The 22,300-nt window shown below is 41.4% G+C and overlaps 1 protein-coding gene across 1 annotated transcript in view; it reads left to right on the forward strand.

Moving 5' to 3' along the window:
- LOC142218658 (uncharacterized) overlaps positions 1–22,300 on the forward strand; it is a 35,390-nt gene that overhangs the window by 6,612 nt on the left and 6,478 nt on the right. The window contains exons 5-10 of the mRNA XM_075287514.1: positions 1,851–2,087; positions 4,326–4,394; positions 4,682–4,898; positions 5,294–5,502; positions 12,637–12,709; positions 18,768–18,885. Of these exons, the coding sequence (XP_075143615.1) occupies positions 1,851–2,087; positions 4,326–4,394; positions 4,682–4,898; positions 5,294–5,502; positions 12,637–12,709; positions 18,768–18,885 (923 nt within the window). The remainder of the gene's footprint in view (positions 1–1,850; positions 2,088–4,325; positions 4,395–4,681; positions 4,899–5,293; positions 5,503–12,636; positions 12,710–18,767; positions 18,886–22,300) is intronic.

Consider the following 22,300-nt stretch of genomic DNA (forward strand, 5'->3'; position numbering starts at 1 on the left):
GTACCCCCGCCAATAAAGCAGGGAAGGGGTTAAAAATATAAAATAAGTGATACTCGACTCTATTTTACCCCATTTTCATCAGTCCTCAGTGATGACGTTATTAGCCCCTCACTGGTCACATGCGGTAGTCGGATACATCATCGCTACATTGTCATTACTTCGACAGTGAAGACATATCTGACTACAACACATGACTTCTGTAGTCAGAGGGGAGGGGGGCAGTGACATCATCACCAAAGACTGGCACAGAAGAGCGCGACCCTGCTGTTGAGATGGCAGGGTGAAGACGAGATCAATTATTTTTTTATTTTAACCCCTTTCATGGCTTTAGAGCATTTTTGGGAGGACTGGAAAACCCGTGAACCAAAGTGGAAAGCGAGAACAAAAAATATTCCACACCTTGTCGCCACATTGGGTGAATGTGAGCGGAGTGGGGCGGGGATCAAGGTGCGCCTGGGCGGGGATAGATTCATTTAACTAATGCCGGGGAGTAGAATTCCATTTTGGCACAGGGACGTCTGACTGATTTATGAGGAGTCCGTATCCTCTTCCTAAATCTCATGATCCTTGTACCAGTTGGGCTCTTTATTAAGACTGGCCTATGATACATCTTAATAAATTTGCCAAATATTTGAGAAATGATAGTCTATGAGGTCAACACCTTGTAATTGGCAGGAAGATTAGTAGGCCAAGTTGGGTTTCTTGACTGGTCTTTGGTGGCCATCAATGAGTGTCCAAACTATGATAAATCCCTTGGTCCCTACACCAGTTGGGCTCTTTATTAAGATGGCAATATGATACCTCCTAATAAATGTAGCCAAATATTTGAGAAATGATAGTCTATGAGGTCAACACATTCTTGTATCTGGTGGGAAGGTTAGTTGGCCAAGTTGGGTTTCTTGACTGGTCTTTGGTGGCCATCAATGAGTGTCCAAACTATTGTAAATCCCATGGTCCCTGCACCAGTTGGGCTCTTTTTTAACACTGGCATATGATACATTCTAATAAATGTAGCCACATATTTGAGAAATATTAGTCTATGAGGTCAACATCCTCTTGTATCTGGTTGGAAGGTTAGTTGGCCAAGTTGGGTTTCTTGACTGGTTTGTGGGGGCCATCGATGAGTGTCCAAACCATAATAAATTCACGGCCATACATGACACTGAAATTTCAGTGAACATTCTAAGTTTGATCCCTAAAGTCAAGTTTTGGAGTCATCAGCTGGAAGACCATCTGTCTAAACCAGTTGCCTTTTAAGCTATAGACCTTGTCTTCAAACCTTCGAGATGCTAAAGGTTCATCTCCATTTGGGTTACAACTCAGTGGTTGCACCAACATACACATGTATATGTCCAGTACACCTATATCTCTCTCATCTAATGTTTTTAGGCGGAGATCCCCAAGATATATGTAAATTTTCTTGCATGAGAACATCCACGGATACAGGCTAGAATGTCATCCATTTAATTACAGTTGCCTACGGTCAAAAAACTCCAAGCCATTAGTCGACCGTGATTTTTTATTCAATCAGTTGGGTATAATTACATGATGATGGGCCTGAAGTAATTATTTTTGCCGTTAATTAGCAATAATAAATAACCACTTCATCCCGGCTCTTCACCCCGGTGACCTTCTTTATCCTAAACTTGACTCCGCTATTCTGTAATTTAACGCCACTTTAGGCTAGCGGAAAAAAAGGATGTCCGATTTTCCTAGAGGACGTAACTACATTTGCGTGCTTTGGTTCTGCTCGCTGTCTATCTGAGGTTCCTTCATTATCAGGCGGCGCTTTCCATTTTCACACTTAATCAGGATACATCTGTATTCCGTGTCTGTTTGTTGTCTTGCAGAAGTTAGCCGCTTCGGGCGAGCAATATGACATGGTGTTTATCGACGCTACAGAGGAGAATCCTATAAACTATTACAACCTGATTATGAACAGCAATATGCTAAAAATGGATGGTGTGATTTGCGTACAAAACGTTTCTGCAAACGAGACGGGAAGCCAGGAGCACATCAATGATGAGATGGGATTAAGGTCCAAGGGAATGACAGATGTAATTAATGCAGACACCAGAGTGAAGCAGGTTAGTGCTATCAGGCAGGAATACAGAATGCAATGTACGGGTGTTGGTAGAGTAATTGAACAAACAGAAGGAAATATTTAATTTTAACAATCCAGTTAGGACAGATAGTCGCCTTTATTGCTTTCGCTACCAGGAACGTAGCATTTTATAATATGTCACCATTAAAGGGGAACTCCATGTGAAAGATTTTATTGCGGATTCCTCTTTCCCAAGTGTTAATAGGATATTATTCAATTTATTTCTATTAAATTATCTGATGTCTTCTGGTAGAAAATTAAGCATGAATTCCTTCTTTGTTCAGGATGAGCCAATAGTAGTCACGGCCGACTCAGTTTTGGGTACAAATGAACTAGGCAGGAAAGCAAGACTGTCAATATTTAACATTGGATTGTTTAACAATGTAGCAATTCTCTTCTTTGTAATAAAATTAACTCTTGATGTTCCATACCAATGCATTATTGTTAGATCTTCTTTTTAATCATATGAAATATTACAAATATATTACTAATCTGAATTAAATTGTTGCTATTCTTTCTTAAATTTTAATAGGTATAAATTATCTGCTAACTAACAGCATAATATGTTCTTTAGACTGAATGTACACGTACAAGTGTTTCCGCACCAAAATCCCATTGAATTCAATGCTTCTCCCCTCTATCATATAACCCTATATATCACAGAGTTCAGCTTCTCTCCTCTATCCTATAACCCTATATATCACAGAGCTCAGCTTCTCTCCTCTATCCTATAACCTATATATCACAGAGCTCAGCTTCTCTCCCTCTATCATATAACCCTATATATCACAGAGCTCAGCTTCTCTCCTCTATCATATAACCTATATATCACAGAGCTCAGCTTCTCTCCTCTATCATATAACCCTATATATCACAGAGCTCAGCTTCTCTCCCTCTATCATATAACCCTATATATCACAGAGCTCAGCTTCTCTCCTCTATCCTATAACCCTATATATATCACAGAGCTCAGCTTCTCCCTTATCATATAACCCTATATATCACAGAGCTCAGCTTCTCTCCTTTATCCTATAACCCTATATATCACAGAGCTCAGCTTCTCTCCTCTATTCTGTAACTCTACATATCACACATCAGCTTCTTTCCTCTATCATATCACCCTATATATCACAGAGCTCAGCTTCTCTCCTCTATCATATAACCCTATATATCACAGAGCTCAGCTTCTCTCCTCTATCATATAACCTATATATCACAGAGCTCAGCTTCCCTCCTCTATCCTATAACCCTATATATCACAGAGCTCAGCTTCTCTCCTCTATCATATAACCCTATATATCACAGAGCTCAGCTTCTCTCCTCTATCCTATAACCCTATATATCACAGAGCTCAGCTTCTCTCCTCTATCATATAACCCTATATATCACAGAGCTCAGCTTCTCTCTTCAATCATATAACCCTATATATCACAGAGCTCAGCTTCTCTCCTCTATCCTATAACCCTATATATCACACAGCTCAGCTTCTCTCCTCTATCATATAACCCTATATATCACAGAGCTCAGCTTCTCTCTTCTATCCTATAACCCTATATATCACAGAGCTCAGCTTCTTTCCTCTATCGTATAACCCTATATATCACAGGGCTCAGCTTCTCTCCTCTATCATATAACCCTATATATCACAGAGCTCAGCTTCTCTCCTCTATTCTATAACTCTACATATCACACATCAGCTTCTTTCCTCTATCGTATAACCCTATATATCACAGGGCTCAGCTTCTCTCCTCTGTCATATAACCCTATATATCACAGAGCTCAGCTTCTCTCCTCTATCCTATAACCCTATATATCACAGAGCTCAGCTTCTCTCCTCTATCATATAACCCTATATATCACAGAGCTCAGCTTCTCTCCTCTATCCTATAACCCTATATATCACACAGCTCAGCTTCTCTCCTCTATCATATACCCCTATATATCACAGAGCTCAGCTTCTCTCACTGAAGACAGGTTTATTAACCTCTTTATAGTGACAGATACAGTATCTTATTATATAACTCTATCTATACAGAGTACTTTGAGTTCTATATCCTAAAAGTGGAGCTACATCCCTTATATATCTAAGTTATGTTATGCCATTAACTAGCACAGAATCTTGGTCCTATTTAGATTCTTTTATTACACTTTTATACTCTGGATAACATGGCATCCAGTATCCTATAACAAAACTGATATCCTCTCTCTTCTTCTTTTATAGGTAGCCTTACCAGTAGATGGTGTTACTGTCTTGAAACGATTGCCTATTTCTCAGGTTGCCGACACAATGGTAAGGGTCCTTCATTCCCAATACGGTGTAATAAAAATGGATTTATAATAAAAATATTAAAGTTGTTCAAGAATAGAGGAACTCCAGCCAAAATGTACAATTTCAAAAATACTCAAAAATCATCAGAAATTGATACATTTGTTTCTGTTAGTCATGGCAAGCATCACGACTATTAGAGCCCCCTGGGCCATTAGGGCCTTCCACTATTCTCATCGTGAACCTTGTTACCAGAATTAGTGACTACAATAACAGCTGTAATGGCCGCTCACTATTACTTTCCTATCTAGAAAGGAATTGTAGCCGATGATGTTTTCCGAGGACTTCATGGCCGCTCAATACTGGATCGCCTGCGCTTGGATGGTAAGGTCGCCTATGTCACCGGAGGAGGTCAGGGAATCGGGCGAGCCTTCGCTCATGCTTTGGGAGAAGCCGGTGCCAAAGTGGCCGTCATAGACATGGTGCTAGAAAAAGCGGAGGCCGTGACCAAGGAATTGCACCTAAAAGGTAGAGTATGGTGAATATTCAGGATTTATTGAGTGGGGGGGGGGAGTTGGGCCACTGCAATACCCAATTTTGAAGATTGCTCGCTTTTTTATACCTCCCACTTCTAGAGCCAATTGCTCCAACATTTACTTGCACATTTGCACACATATGGCACCTGTAATACTGCATCCTGACCACTAGGGGGCAATATTTCCCAATAAACCATCTCCGCGTTCCGACATTCTGAGCGTGAAAATAAGGATCATCCAGTAAATAACACTTTGATTGAACGTATGTGATAAACTTTTATCTGAATATAAAGACAACTCTATACATATTTATAAATTATTGTTATGCATTTTTTTCCCCCAGAACTTTTCAACTCACCTAATTTCATTGCATGAATTATTTTGCAGGCATCCAATCTGTTGCTATGGCAGCCGATATTAGCAAAGAAGAAGACGTGAAAAGAGTTATGGACACAATCGTGGCTAATTGGGGGAAAATCGACATTGCCTGTAATAATGCGGGAATTAATATGAATTCAGCCAGTGAAGATACTACATTGGAGGAATGGGATAGAACATTTAGTGTGAACCTACGCGGCCTGTTCATGTGCTGCCAGGTAGGCGTTACTGCGGAATTATTTGTTATGAAAAGCTGGAAATGTACTCAATTTTTAATTATTTATAAGAATGGTAAGAGCAGCAGGTGAAGAGTGTGCTGATCTTGTGGGGGAAAGTGACCTACTAGTGAGGACAGGCTTAATATCATGATATCAAAGTAGGGATATATAGTAGGCCATACTGAGACATACTAGAAGGGGTAGCCTATGATAGTAATGTAAAGATTTAATTACATTTTTAGAATTGCTACCAACAGCAAGTGAAGAGTGTGCTGGTCTTGTGGGGGAAAGTGATCTACTAGTGAGGACAGGCCTAATATCATGATATCAAAGTAGGGATATATAGTAGGTCATACTGAGACATACTAGAAGGGGTAGCCTATGATAGTAATGTAAAGATTTAATTACATTTTTAGAATTGGTAACAACAGCAGGTGAAGAGTGTGCTGATCTTGTAGGGGAAAGTGACCTACTAGTGAGGACAGGCCTAATATCATGATATCAAAGTAGGGATATATAGTAGGCCATACTGAGACATACTAGAAGGGGTAGCCTATGATAGTAATGTAAAGATTTAATTACATTTTTAGAATTGGTAACAACAGCAGGTGAAGAGTGTGCTGATCTTGTAGGGGAAAGTGACCTACTAGTGAGGACAGGACTGATATCATGATATCAAAGTAGGGATATATAGTAGGCCATACTGAGACATACTAGAAGGGGTACCCTATGATAGTAATGTAAAGATTTAATTACATTTTTAGAATTGGTAACAACAGCAAGTGAAGAGTGTGCTGGTCTTGTAGGGGAAAGTGACCTACAAGTGAGGACAGGCCTGATATCATGATATCAAAGTAGGGATATATAGTAGGCCATACTGAGACATACTAGAAGGGGTACCCTATGATAGTAATGTAAAGATTTAATTACATTTTTAGAATTGGTAACAACAGCAGGTGAAGAGTGTGCTGATCTTGTAGGGGAAAGTGACCTACTAGTGAGGACAGGACTGATATCATGATATCAAAGTAGGGATATATAGTAGGCCATACTGAGACATACTAGAAGGGGTACCCTATGATAGTAATGTAAAGATTTAATTACATTTTTAGAATTGGTAACAACAGCAAGTGAAGAGTGTGCTGGTCTTGTAGGGGAAAGTGACCTACAAGTGAGGACAGGCCTGATATCATGATATCAAAGTAGGGATATATAGTAGGCCATACTGAGACTTAGGAGAAGGGTTATCCTGTGAGAGAAGTGTAAAGACACAATTAAATGATAGAAATGGTGACAGCAGCAGGAGAGGAGTGTGTTGATTTTGAGGGAGGCAGTGACCTACTAGTGAGGACAGGTCATTTTTTATAATAATAATGAATTTTATTTATATAGTGCCAACATATTCTGCAGCACTGTACAATTTCTAGGGTTGAAATACAGACAAAAAGATACATTACAGAGAAATAGTCACTTCACACAATGGGACTGAGAGCCCTGCTCGCAAGAGCTTACAATCTATGAGGTAGAGGGGGTGACACAAGAGGTAGCAGGGGCGGCATCGTTGGTAGCATTGCCTATACAATGGTCAGACAATTTTGTGATAGAGGTTACTGTCTTTACACAAACAAAACTGTATGAGCTGTCAACAGTCCTGTCCTTTAACGTACAGATGGTGTCTGGACATATAAAGTTAGCCTGAAATGGTATCACATTGTGTAGGGTGAGGTTGAAGGGGGAACAGAGGAGGGTTCATTATAGGGATTCTAATTACGGTATGGAAGGGTTTACATTAGGGATTGTGATAGGCCTGTCTGATAAGATGTGTCATTAGTTTGTGCTTGAAGCTGTAGAAATTGGGAGTTAATCTGATTGTCCGGGGTAGAGCATTCCAGAGAAGTGGTGCAGCTCGGGAGAAGTCTTGTATACGAGCGTGGGAGGTTCTGATAATAGAGGATGTAAGTGTTAGGTCATTGAGTCCCGACATAACGATAGAATAGTAGAGATATGTAGTAGGCCAGACTGAGACTGAGAATGGATACCATGAAGTATTAAGATCCAATGAAATTATAGAAATAGTGACCGGACCCGGAGAGGAGAGTGCTGGTCTTGAGGGAAACAGTGACCTACTAGTGAGGATTGTGTTAACAAGCATGTGACAAAGGTGATAATAATAAGATGATAATTTGGATGAGGATAGAAACATTGTAACCAGACTATGAGAATGACGACAGCATCAGAGGAGTAGTGTGCTGATCTTATGGGAGGCAGTGACCTATTCACTAATGTGATTACTGTATGCTGGTAAGGAAAGGGATTCAAGTGACAAAGGTGATATTACGATTTGGATAAGAACTAAAACCTTGTATTCAATAAGACCTTGAACATTCTGACAGCGGAAAAGGAGTGTGCTGCTCTTATGGGAGGCAGTGACCTGCTATTATGTCAACAATGACAGGGATACATGTGACAGAGTTACAATCATCATTTGGATGGGGATAGAATCTTTTTAAGCAATTAAATTATGACAGCAGCAGGAGAGAAGTGTGCTTGCCTGTCCATTTATAATCTTATGTTAGCCAGGGCTGCATGTGACAAAGGTAATGTCATGATTCAGGTGGTCTTACAAAATCTTGTAACCAATTAGACTGTGAGAACCATGACAACAGCGAAAGAGTTTTCGTTCTGATTTTGTAGGGGAAAGTGATTGACTAGGAACAATGTCGGTGATCTGTTTGCGTTGCGGAGATAAACTTTGTAAACAAACAGACCATGAGAATTACAGTATGACAGCAGTGGAAGAAGAATGTACTGGTGTTGTGTGGTACAGTGACTTCTCAACTTACAAAATTATCTTAATAAGATGCTTGTAATTGAAGAAAAATTGTCATAATTTGAGAAGAATTACAAACTCTGTAAGCAATCTGGTCTTAGAAATGATGACAGCAGCAGGTGAAGAGTGTGTTGATCTTACGGGAGGCAGTGACCTCTTCATATATGTGATTATACCAGGGAGGACAGGGCTGTTTGTAACAAGGGCAGAGTCATCTATTAGAAAAAGATAAATTAAACAATTAAATGAAACCACCACAATGATGGCAGCAGCAGGTGAAGAGTGTGTCAATCTTATGGGAGACAGTGACCTCTTCATATATGTGATTATGCCAGTGAGGACAGGGTGGTGTGAAGCAAGTGCATTGTCATTCAATGGACGGAGATAAAAATCAATGAAATGAGATCACCACAATGATGGCAGCAGCAGAAGGAGAAGAGTGTTTTGACCTTACGGGAGGCAGTGACCTCTTCCTATATGTGATTATGCCAGTGAGGACAGGGCTGTGTATAACAAGGTTAGAGTCATTTATTGGATGGGAAACAAACCATAACTAACTAAATAACCACAATAATGGCAGCAGCAGCAGCAGAAGAAGAGTGTGTTGACCACATGAGGAACAGGGATTTGTGATTTGACCAATTTTATATTTTTTGGCTTTTTTTTAAAGCATTAATTCCAGTCCCACGAGCCACACGGGATCTGTCCTATTAAAAAATACACAACAAAAACAGGTGTAAGCCTAAGCTTAGATCCCTGACGAGAACACTGTATCACGCGACCACATACCCAGGCAAGGTTGGAAGCAATGTATACTGGTTTGTTTTCTTCTAGCATTCTCCTCTCAGCATAATTGGCACAATAATGAATAATTTGTAAAGCACTTTTAGTTAATTAATGTAGCACTGATAACTCACCCCTTTAAGTGTTATCGGGTGGGGCCCGGTTTGAAGGAGCAACAAATCTCCAGTATTAGCGGGCTCATTCAGCGCTTCTCTGATGCTAAGTAAATGAATACTTTAGATAGACTTTGAAGTGCGGCCTTTCTGAGCTGGTGTCTAATCGCTAATTAGGATTAACAACTCAAACTGCTAATTAATTTGGAGATTTCGGCTTTTTCATTGATAAATCTATAGAATGGGATTGGTGGAGACTAAATTCAAAGGGATTTTAACTCAGGTATCATTTCTTCTTATTAGGCCTCATTCACTCCGTTGTCGTCGTTACCCCTGTCCAACAGGACAAGTGGTAGAAAATTTAATTTATGCAAATTCAATTCACAATTTAATTTTTGCAAAAAAATGTTGAACATGGTGCTTGTTTGGACTGCAAGGAACGAATATGTGGGGAACCAATGTAAAAAGTCACGGGGGCACATTGATATAATAAAAATTACAGGCAAAAAGGTGCACTCTTTGGTGCACTCCAGTTTAATGCAAAAAATTGGCCATTTTTTTTATAAAAATTTTTTGCCATTCATGCCACTTTCTCAATAAGGAGATAAGGCGTGGTCTTATGGTCTAATGCATTTAATATTACTTATATGAGAAAATTGGTGGAAGCAATATCTGGAATCTACTACAGCTTCTTGACTTCCCATATTGAGCAACAGTTATTAAAGGGATTATTAAAGGGGTTATCCAGGACTATGACATTGAGTTCCACTTCCTCCTCTGAGGAAGTGACATCACGTCCCTTGATCACATGACCCTGTTGCAGCCCAGTGCCATTCACATAAATGGGGCTTAACTGTAGCATGGTCATGGGATCAACGGACGTGAGGAAGAAGAAGTGGAATTTGGTTTTTAAGTCTTGGACAACTCCTTGTGTCTCTTAATTGGAAGCTAGTCCGATATTGGCTACTATTTAGGCAATGTGAACTGGAACCAGGAAATCTGGACTCCAACTGAATGACAAATTTTGGTGTATCGTTAGACCCCATAGTCTAATTTTACAACACCTATTGGTTGACCTACTTTGCAACAATGTTGCATCTTAAGCCACACCCCTTTACTGAAAAACCACACCCACTGTTGAGTAAACCACATAATAAATGACGGTTAAGACTGTTTACAGTTTTCTTGGTGTAAAATTGGTGCCAAAATTTAGGTCAGTGAATTGCTCCAGGATTGTTTCTACATTTTAAGACTCAAGTAGATAAAAAAGCTATAAAACAAAATGCTGCAAAAAACAAAAACTATCCTACAGTTTCCACCATGATGGACGGCATCCCATAGTTCAATAAAATATATTTTTACTATTACTTTTTTTTAAAAAATTTGGTAAAATTTGTGTTTCATTCTTTATCTTGATTTATTCATTATTTTTTTAATTTCTTTTCCATTTTTAATCTCAATGTATTTATTATTAGAGATGAGCGAACACTAAAATGTTCGAGGTTCGAAATTCGATTCGAACAGCCGCTCACTGTTCGAGTGTTCGAATGGGTTTCGAACCCCATTATAGTCTATGGGGAACATAAACTCGTTAAGGGGGAAACCCAAATTCGTGTCTGGAGGGTCACCAAGTCCACTATGACACCCCAGGAAATGATACCAACACCCTGGAATGACACTGGGACAGCAGGGGAAGCATGTCTGGGGGCATAAAAGTCACTTTATTTCATGGAAATCCCTGTCAGTTTGCGATTTTCGCAAGCTAACTTTTCCCCATAGAAATGCATTGGCCAGTGCTGATTGGCCAGAGTACGGAACTCGACCAATCAGCGCTGGCTCTACTGGAGGAGGCGGAGTCTAAGATCGCTCCACACCAGTCTCCATTCAGGTCCGACTTTAGACTCCGCCTCCTCCGGCAGAGCCAGCGCTGATTGGCCGAAGGCTGGCCAATGCATTCCTATGCGAATGCAGAGACTTAGCAGTGCTGAGTCAGTTTTGCTCAACTACACATCTGATGCACACTCGGCACTGCTACATCAGATGTAGCAATCTGATGTAGCAGAGCCGAGGGTGCACTAGAACCCCTGTGCAAACTCAGTTCACGCTAATAGAATGCATTGGCCAGCGCTGATTGGCCAATGCATTCTATTAGCCCGATGAAGTAGAGCTGAATGTGTGTGCTAAGCACACACATTCAGCACTGCTTCATCACGCCAATACAATGCATTAGCCAGTGCTGATTGGCCAGAGTACGGAATTCGGCCAATCAGCGCTGGCTCTGCTGGAGGAGGCGGAGTCTAAGGTCGGACCTGAATGGAGACTGGTGTGGAGCGATCTTAGACTCCTCCTCCAGCAGAGCCAGCGCTGATTGGCCGAATTCCGTACTCTGGCCAATCAGCGCTGGCCAATGCATTCTATTAGCCCGATGAAGTAGAGCTGAATGTGTGTGCTTAGCACACACATTCAGCTCTACTTCATCGGACTAATAGAATGCATTGGCCAATCAGCGCTGGCCAATGCATTCTATTAGCTTGATGAAGCAGAGTGTGCACAAGGGTTCAAGCGCACCCTCGGCTCTGATGTAGCAGAGCTGAGGGTGCACAAGGGTTCAAGTGCACCCTCGGCTCTCCTACATCAGAGCCGAGGGTGCGCTTGAACCCTTGTGCAGCCTCGGCTCTGCTACATCAGAGCCGAGGGTGCGCTTGAACCCTTGTGCACACTCTGCTTCATCAAGCTAATAGAATGCATTGGCCAGCGCTGATTGGCCAGAGTACGGAATTCGGCCAATCAGCGCTGGCCAATGCATCCCTATGGGAAAAAGTTTATCTCACAAAAATCACAATTACACACCCGATAGAGCCCCAAAAAGTTATTTTTAATAACATTCCCCCCTAAATAAAGGTTATCCCTAGCTATCCCTGCCTGTACAGCTATCCCTGTCTCATAGTCACAAAGTTCACATTCTCATATGACCCGGATTTGAAATCCACTATTCGTCTAAAATGGAGGTCACCTGATTTCGGCAGCCAATGACTTTTTCCAATTTTTTTCAATGCCCCCGGTGTCGTAGTTCCTGTCCCACCTCCCCTGCGCTGTTATTGGTGCAAAAAAGGCGCCAGGGAAGGTGGGAGGGGAATCGAATTTTGGCGCACTTTACCACGCGGTGTTCGATTCGATTCGAACATGGCGAACACCCTGATATCCGATCGAACATGTGTTCGATAGAACACTGTTTGCTCATCTCTATTTATTATTGTTTTTTGGTAAGCGTTTTTTTTTTTTCCCCAAAGAAACAATCAACAGATTTTTTATTTTTTTTTTCAAAAACATTTTAGTGAAAGTCATAATTTATGATAATCTCATTCTCCCAAAAGGGGTCGTATGTCATCTCTGTAATTCTTTTCGTAGGCTGCGGGCCGCATAATGCTGAGTCAAGGATATGGGAAGATAATTAATACCGCGTCTATGGCAAGTTTAATAGGTGAGTGATGAGAGTTGACAGTCGGGCTTTGGAATTCATAGTTTAATTAGTAATCATGCCATCTGATTTAATTAAGCATGTATCGGAAAGTGGTAAATCACTGACACTATGTATCAGGTCAAAAAATATATTAGCAAACATTTACGGCCTCCTTAACCTGTGTGTGAGCGGCGCACCTGTGCAAACTGTGGCGGGAAGAGCTCATTAATATTGTAACTCGCTCTCGTAAATTGATAATCAAGGATTTAGCGGTTGTAATTTGGGATTTTTTTATCATAAATTTTGCAAAAAAATAGAAAAAAATTATGGCAACACTTTGGTATATATTTTTCTAAATAATTTTTTGGGGTATGAAAATTCACGTGATCTTATAATGACCCGCTGACAATACCAAGTATTTGTGTTCTACCTTGGTGTCATTATCTCAGCCATCGGTGCTGATTGTAGGATGAAATTGCTTGGACTGTACCACCAAGACAAACCAAAGGGGAAGGGGAGGGGGGGGGGCACAAACTCCTATTACTGTTACTGTTGGTGATTACTCAGTCCCCTTGACTATATTGTTATAGTCTTTTATAAGAATATAGAGAATAAGATAGTTACACTGCCCCAGCAGGCAGAGATGGTACTGGCTTCAGCTGTCCACATGATCATCTGAAGTAGCATGGGGTTGATAACAGAGCACAGAATAAAAGTAATCTAAAAATCATGATGGCGTCTGATCAGAGCAGATAGGAGGTTTCTATCTATCTATCTATCTATCTATCTATCTATCTATCTATCTATCATCTGTCTATCTATCTATCTATCTATCTATCTATCTACCTCCTATCTATCTATCTATCTATCTATCTATCTATCTATCTATCTCCTATCTATCTATCTATCTATCTATCTATCTATCTATCTATCTATCTATCATCTATCTATCTATCTATCTATCTACCTCCTATCTATCTATCTATCTATCTATCTATCTATCTATCTATCCATCTACCTCCTATCTATCTATCTATCTATCTATCTATCTATCCATCTACCTTCTATCTATCTATCTATCTATCTATCTATCTATCTATCTATCTATCCATCTACCTCCTATCTATCTATCTATCTATCTATCTATCTATCTATCTATCTATCATCTCCTATCTATCTATCTATCTATCTATCTATCTATCTATCTATCTATCTATCCATTTATCCACTACACTTATTAAATATACCTGACCTCTTGTTCCTGTAGAGTCCACACTTTTTCTAAATATTGGAGTGCTGCCATTTTTTCCATTTCCTATCTATCTATCTATCTATCTATCTATCTATCTATCTATCTATCTATCTATCTATCATCTACTATCTATCTATCTATCTATCCATCTACCTCCTATCTATCTATCTATCTATCTATCTATCTATCTATCTATCTATCTATCTATCTATCTATCTATCATCTACTATCTATCTATCTATCTATCCATCTACCTCCTATCTATCTATCTATCTATCTATCTATCTATCTATCTATCTATCTATCTATCTATCTATCTATCTATCTATCCATCTATCCACTACACTTATTAAATATACCCGACCTCTCGTTCCTGTAGAGTCCTCTATCGACCCTCGCACCTTTAAGTAAACGTCTTGGCTCTAACCGGCGACTGTTGGTCCCACAAACCTGGCACTTTAAGCGAGAATTATGTGCAATATTTGTCTAGTAACTTTCGCTCCATTCCAGACTGTAACGCCAGTTGTTAAACCTCTTTATAGTTGCCAACAGGTGCCTCGACCAGCCTCGCTGTATCAGCAGTGTCGTCCGAGAGCCAATAAACCATTGTAACATATGGAGAAAAATCCCGACTGCTGAGCTAATCTGGAAGGCAGTTACTTTCTGGTGATCCGAGGCCCATGGAACAAAAATTGATCAATTACACAAATTAAGCATAGCCCTTCAGGAATTTATTTTATTGGTCTGGACATCTGTTTCAGTATTGTCCAAATCCAAAAATCAAACGGTGCTTTGAGCTGCCAAGTTAGGCAAGAAAATCTAGCGGCCATAAAACTACAACACAAAACCACTAAGTTAATATTACATCCATCTGCTGAATGTTATATAAATATGCAGCCTTTTTTATTTTCTTTGGGAATACCATTTATTTTTACAGTGCCCAGTATGACATTCGACAGCATTCTGTGCAGTTTATTACAAAGCGACTATAAACGTTCCTTCAAAAATGCATTTATAATTGTGTTACGAGTCCTTGGTTAAGTGTCTGCGCCACCTGTCCTATTTATAATTAAAAACAGAAATTTTTTTTTCATTCCAATTTTTTTTGTCGGGGGAGGGGTCTGAAACACTCAGGACAAGGACTCTAAAAAAGGTTGCAATTATAATTTTTGGAGAAGTCGTTAAGTCATGATTTAAGAGGGGCTGGCTGGGAGTTTATGTCTGGAAATTATTACAAGGTATTGAGAGTTGTTAAAGGTAAATGCGCACCTTATAAATAATTAAGGATCGAAATGAGTTGACTTAGTGGTTACGGCCGAGTTCACACATGGGGGAGTGGAGGTGATGGCGCACCAAAAGGTGGAGAGCGTGGAGTTAAAAACTTCTTCTGGCCTTCCTATAGGCAGTCTATAGAATGTTGGTGTTGCAAATTAGTAACTTTTTCTCGAGTGTGTCTCTGTCAGATAAGACTTCAAAGAAATTGTCAAAATTTGAAAAATTTCCATCCAAAAATAGTGCCACACCTGTCCGTGAGTCGGGTCTGATGACGCAACATGGATGTGGCTGAGATACGATATTATACAGCCGTGGCACTGTTTTTGGAAGCCTGGATGAACCCTTTTAGGCAGAAAGTACTTGGAGAAGTTTTGCAGAATAGTTTCACCCTAAAATCCAAAAATGTTCAATGAATGTAAGTCTTTGAATTGGGTCCCCAATTATTATAGTATTGACTTCCTCATATGGGGGTGAGAGGCCTTTTTAGGGAGCATTCACACGGAGTAACGTCGGGCGTGTATTACAGCCATACACGCCGGCGCTACGGCAGGCTGCCGAACACTTCCCATTCACTTCAATGGGAGCGCTCGTAACGTCACCAGACCCAGCATATCACCCCAGCCCCGCAGATAGATAGGTTAGTCTCACCAGACCCAGCATATCACCCCAGCCCTGTAGATAGATAGGTTAGTGTCACCAGAACCAGCATATCACCCCAGCCCTGTAGATAGATAGGTTACTGTCACCAGAACCAGCATATCACCCCAGCCCTTCAGATAGATAGGTTAGTCTCACCAGACCCAGCATATCACCCCAGCCCTGTAGATAGATAGGTTAGTGTCACCAGACCCAGCATATCACCCCAGCCCTGCAGATAGATAGGTTACTGTCACCAGAACCAGCATATCACCCCAGCCCTTCAGATAGATAGGTTAGTCTCACCAGACCCAGCATATCACCCCAGCCCTGTAGATAGATAGGTTAGTGTCACCAGACCCAGCATATCACCCCAGCCCTGCAGATAGATAGGTTACTGTCACCAGAATCAGCATATCACCCCAGCCCTGCAGATAGATAGGTTACTGTCACCAGAACCAGCATATCACCCCAGCCCTGCAGATAGATAGGTTACTGTCACCAGAACCAGCATATCACCCCAGCCCTGCATATAGATAGGTTACTGTCACCAGACCCAGCATATCACCCCAGCCCTGCAGATAGATAGGTTACTGTCACCAGACCCAGCATATCACCCCAGCCCTGCAGATAGATAGGTTACTGTCACCAGAACCAGCATATCACCCCAGCCCTGCAGATAGATAGGTTAGTGTCACCAGAACCAGCATATCACCCCAGCCCTGCAGATAGATAGGTTACTGTCACCAGACCCAGCATATCACCCCAGCCCTGCAGATAGATAGGTTACTGTCACCAGACCCTGCATATCACCCCAGTCCTTTTTTAACGTATTGTTACAATAAAGAAGCATTTTAACTGGAAGGATCCGCTGGACTTCATCCTTTTTGTTCTCATTTTTCTCTGCAGATAGATAGGTTAGTGTCACCAAAATCAAATTGTTTTCCCTTTGTGAATTGCTGCCTCTGTTCCGGAGATATCACCAGTTTTGTCAATATGAAAATGAGCTCTGTGGAGCAATGAGGGTATTACTGCTTTCGTCTTTGGTGCAATAGCAACACCCTCATTGCTCCAAAGAGCCTTTCTGTGCGTTGTCAAAAATGACAATATCTCTGCAAGGGAGGCAGCGATTCACAAGGGGAAAACAGCATTTGATTCATGTGACCGTAACATGTCTATCTGCAGGGCTCGGTAGATATGACCGGCTCTGGTGATACACTCCCTTTAAGTGCTTCTAATATAAAACCCATAGGACGGATTTGCTGTTTATTCTGTGGGTTCCCATAAGACTAGAGCACATGCTGGGATTTGTAGTGTGGAGACCCAATACGCTGCCTAAGCCTGCTCCACCTGGTCTTCAGCTTCTCCGCTCAGCCGCTGCCGTCCTCCGGAGACTTATCCTTCATACTTTAAAGCATCTCTCAAAAATAACAACTTCTGCGAGGGTTGAAACGATCCTAGTGAAATACTGAATGAGTTTTCTGAAAAGCTACGAGGGAGCTCCTGACTGTTCTGTAAATGTGTTTAATAAAATGTGTGTTTAGCAGCTCACCGCCACAGGGAAAATCTAGAAGGATGAATTCGCTACAGAATCTTTCAACAAAAAAGTCTGTTTTTGCAAATCTTGTTATAGAAGCAGCAGATTATGGCGGTAACTCATCTAGCGCCAGGCGAGAGCCAACCAACCGGCTGGGGGGAGCATTAACATGGACTAAAGCCTAAAGAACAAAAATTCACACTGACAATTTCTATGGAATTTATATCTGATCGATCCAAAAATAAACAAAAATTTGTCAAATATATTGGGCAGACTAAAAATATCCAAGGAGAGCACTCAATCGGGACCCAAGCTTAGGTGTACATATGTCTATAGAAAAGACATTGGGCAAATGTCTATAAAACCAGGAATGTCTCCTGGTAATACTTATATCTAGGTGTCTACATCCAGTGTATAACTGGCCATAGACATGAGATATTTATCTGCAGACCAGATCTGGTAAAATGGATTTTGCAGGCTTATGAGGTTTATCACTTGAAGATTCTTGGGGTTTGGACACCCAGGAAATGTTGGAAGCGACAACAGTCTTTGGATGGGTCTTCACAGAAAACCAAGGACAGCGCCATACATTGTATAGTGGCTGTGCTTGGTATTGCATCTTAGCCCTATTCAATTGACCAATGAACATGATGTCAAATGGCCCGTGAAGCGGCAGCGAAATTGAAGGAGTGTCGCTGTGGCTTCATAAGGTGATCTTTTGTGATCCCAGGTGTTGGACCTTTATTGAGGATGAGTTAGCACTTATTAAGTCCCAGAAAACCCCTTTAAATTTGGAGAGACCTGCTGACAATCTCTATGATGGTCTAGCATAATAGGTGGGATACGTTCCTGGAAGTCTTTAACAGGGTTTTCTTGCTAATAACATTTACTCCCTTTGCATAAAATAGAGGATCAGTGGGTGTCCGAGAGATCAGACCCTCCTTGAAATCATGAGAACAGGGGTCTGCAAGTGAGTCTGAGTGAACAATGTGAATGGAGCAGTTGTGTCTATGATCGATTGTCTCTTCATTCCTTCTACAGCACTGCTATAGATCTTCACTTTGGGGGTCACTCCACTCCATCCCTATGGGGCACTCAAGGACCCTTCGCAACCCTGGTTCCGTCACCATCCCAGCAATCAGAATCTTTTTGAAACTCAATGCCCCATCTTGCCCTACAGTGTCTACCGATGTGCCATGTACCATGGTGAGGACACGTACCTCCAAAATAGTCTGTATTATAGGACCGCACATGAGTACGATGTGGAATATGGCTACCTCTTTCTCCTTCCGAATATCTGACCATGAAGACTTTCTCTACCAAATGTTTTCATCGGTTTCGGATTAGGAATCAATTCTTCCTCCTCTTCTTTCTTGCAGTGCCGCACCCTCAGAAGCAGCTGGCGTACAACACGTCCAAAGCCGGGGTGGTGAAATTAACCCAAACATTGGGGACAGAATGGATTGACAGAGGCGTGAGGGTCAACTGCATATCCCCGTGAGTACATATGGAGATTATTGGCTGACACCTAAAAAATTCTTGACCGTATTCAGTGGTATGTGATGCATTTAGCACAACAGAACCCAGGACCTATAGGTCAGTTTTCTGCTTTATTCATTGGGTTTCTTATAGGGGTTGTCCCGTTATGGACACATCCCCTATCTACAAACCACCACCACCCATGGACATCACACCCATGTTTGGCTGAACCAAGCGTCTATGTGTATCGAGGAGGTTCTAAGGAACATCTGCTGGCCATGTGAGCCTTCATCGAAGGTCTACGACTACCTTTACTGTATGATATCATTGCCATGAACAAGTAGAGGAACCCAAAACCGACTTTGAAATCCCGTCCTAGACCTTTCATCAAATGTTGAGCGCAGGACACATAAATTCTGTTCGATAAATCCCAAGATAGAAGAAGGAATTGTAATTACTAAATGTGCATTGCTCTTATTATTTTTTTTTCTAGGAAAGGTTTTCATTTTTTCCTAAATGAAATTCTGGCGTGGGAAATAAATCACTAATAGGCTGTTAGCGCAGCGTAGTCAATACACCAGCACATTAGTACGTTGGCACTTGCTGTAGGTAATCTGGAAATAATTCAAATGATTCTTGCCTACGAAGATGCACAATGGCAGGTCTCCAAAGTAACACAACCAAGGATTCTCTGCACTCACGCTTCATCCTACGGCGTCTTCGCGCACGGTCTTCATTGCCGAGCGTGCCAAAACTTGGCACTATCCTTATGCGCCATGGGGAGACATCGAGATTGTATCAGAGGTTGCCATCTCCTCGCCACTCGTATTGGTCACTTTGGCTTCTGTAGGATTTTTAAAGGTGACACGATACTGTCAAGCGATTAGCGATCATTAGGAGGAACGGGGGTATTGGCTTCGTACTGATCCGGTGAAATGATTTGCAGATGAGGCCAAAAATTCTCATTGGCCTATTAAGCTTCAAATTGGTTTGCAAATGAGAATGAATGTGTATTTTATGTAATGACATTTGGGACCGTTCACATTCATTGTGAAAAGTGGAAGTAGAGATGGAAAGTGTTTTAGTGTATTCTGGGTTTAGGTCCCACGTTCAGGACCCTCCATCTATGAAGGTGACCGCACATCTTCTCGGCTGGCAGCTATTCTTTCTGACTGCTGCATAAGCATACAAGGTTGTCTCGGCTGAGCATGCATGTATTCTCCATGGGAGGAGTGATTTGCTCTCAGACACCTCTGATGGTGGATTATTTGCAAAAGAACTGTATTCAAATATAAAAGCCCAATCCTTCTTGCCCCAAGATCGGACTTTGGTATAAAGTTGGCAAACCACCGCACACATAGGATGTCATCGGGTTAAGCCTAAATTCATTTGTTCGGCACCTTTGCCCAAATCAATTACAAAGAGCATCTCTCTCTATCAGGAGGACCCAGCACCTCTGAGTATCAGGCATAAAGCCCTCTGATTTATTGGACACCATCTAATACTTACTTTCTCCTGTGGTGGCGCTGAAGGGGTTTGAGCACCTGCTGCCAGGATCACTGGGGAGGGGGTCTGCAGAGCAGGACACTTTTTTTTAGCATCAATGCTATTTTGCCATAGAAAGGCATATAGGTGACTTCTGAATCTGTCAGCTGTTGCTGCTTTGACCAGCTCCTGGGGTAGGCTATTTCACAGATTTACAGTCCTTACAGTATAGAACCAGCTTTTGGGAGGCTATTCCACAGAGATTCACAGTGCTCGCAGTATAGAATCAGCTCCTAGGGTAGGCTATTCTGCAGAATCACAGACATTACAATATAGAACCAGCTCCTAGGGTAGGCTGTTCCACAGATTCACAGTCCTTACAGTATAGAACCAACTCCTGGGGTAGGCTATTCTACAGATTCATAGTCTTTACAGTATATAACCAGCTCCTGGGATAGGCTATGTCACAGATTCACAGTCCTTGCAGTATAGAATCAGCTCCTAGGGTACGCTGTTCCACAGATTCACAGTCCTTACAGTATAGAACCAACTCCTGGGGTAGGCTATTCTACAGATTCATAGTCCTTACAGTATAGAACCAACTCCTGGGGTAGGCTATTCTACAGATTCATAGTCTTTACATATATAACCAGCTCCTGGGGTAGGCTATTCCACAGATTTACAGTCCTTACAGTATAGAACCAGCTTTTGGGAGGCTATTCCACAGAGATTCACCGTGCTTGCAGTATAGAATCAGCTCCTAGGGTAGGCTATTCTGCAGAATCACAGACATTAAAATATAGAATCAGCTCCTAGCGTAGGCTGTTCCACAGATTTACAGTCCTTACAGTATAGAACCACCTCCTGAGGTAGGCTATTCTACAGATTCATAGTTTTTACAGTATATAACCAGCTCCTGGGATAGGCTATTTCACAGATTCACAGTCCTTACAGTAGAGAACAAGCTCTTGGGGTAGGCTATTCCACAAATTCACAGTCCTTACAGTATATAACCAGCTCCTAGGGTAGGCTATTCTGCAGAATCACAGACATTACAATATAGAACCAGCTCCTAGGGTAGGCTATTCTGTAGAATCACAGACATTAAAATATAGAATCAGCTCCTAGCGTAGGCTGTTCCACAGATTCACAGTCCTTACAGTATAGAACCAACTCCTGGGGTAGGCTATTCTACAGATTCATAGTCTTTACAGTATATAACCAGCTCCTAGGGTAGGCTATTCCACAGATTCACAGTCAGATTATTCATAGATGCCTGTATTCACCACTAGAGGGAGCTGAGGAGTTTCCTGCATACTGTTTATACATTGAATCAAATATAATAACAGAGTGCTCCCCCTAGTGGTGACTTCGAACATACACGATTTAGCAATTCATTTTGCAGCCATTGGCAGCCCTGTATCAGAAAAACGGAGCTCCGACTGCTATAAAGATATATTAAGAAATTTATCAGCACGCAATCGTGAACCTAAAAATCACGTTGCGTTAAAAAGTTAAACCTTCCCTTTAAGTGGGGTCAAGAGCGGTATATTATTCTAAGCGCTGCAAGGAATAAATAATTGCTCTTCACTCGGACCTTCCTCCTACATAAGGACACCTAATTTCTTCTTTGCCGCTGAATAGTACAAATGGGAGGACAATATTTCTTCCTCCTATTATATTTTTGAAGGAAATATTTGCCGCTGTCTGGATTTGCTCTGATGAAGCAGTTTGTTTGAACACGGCCAGTCATTAGAGAATGTCAACACGACTTCCAGAAGATCTTACTAGGAAACAAATCAGGGCTATTATCTGGTGGTACTTGGCCAAAATGATCCATTATTCACAGTGCTCGAGGCAGCGGCCAGAATTAGCGCTATTGGATAGTAATGGAAATACAGGCTTAGGTTGCAGTAAAACCGCCCTGGACGTGATGGAGAAAACCTGG

This window comes from Leptodactylus fuscus, chromosome 9 (assembly GCF_031893055.1).
Source record: "Leptodactylus fuscus isolate aLepFus1 chromosome 9, aLepFus1.hap2, whole genome shotgun sequence".
Lineage (NCBI taxonomy): Eukaryota > Metazoa > Chordata > Amphibia > Anura > Leptodactylidae > Leptodactylus > Leptodactylus fuscus.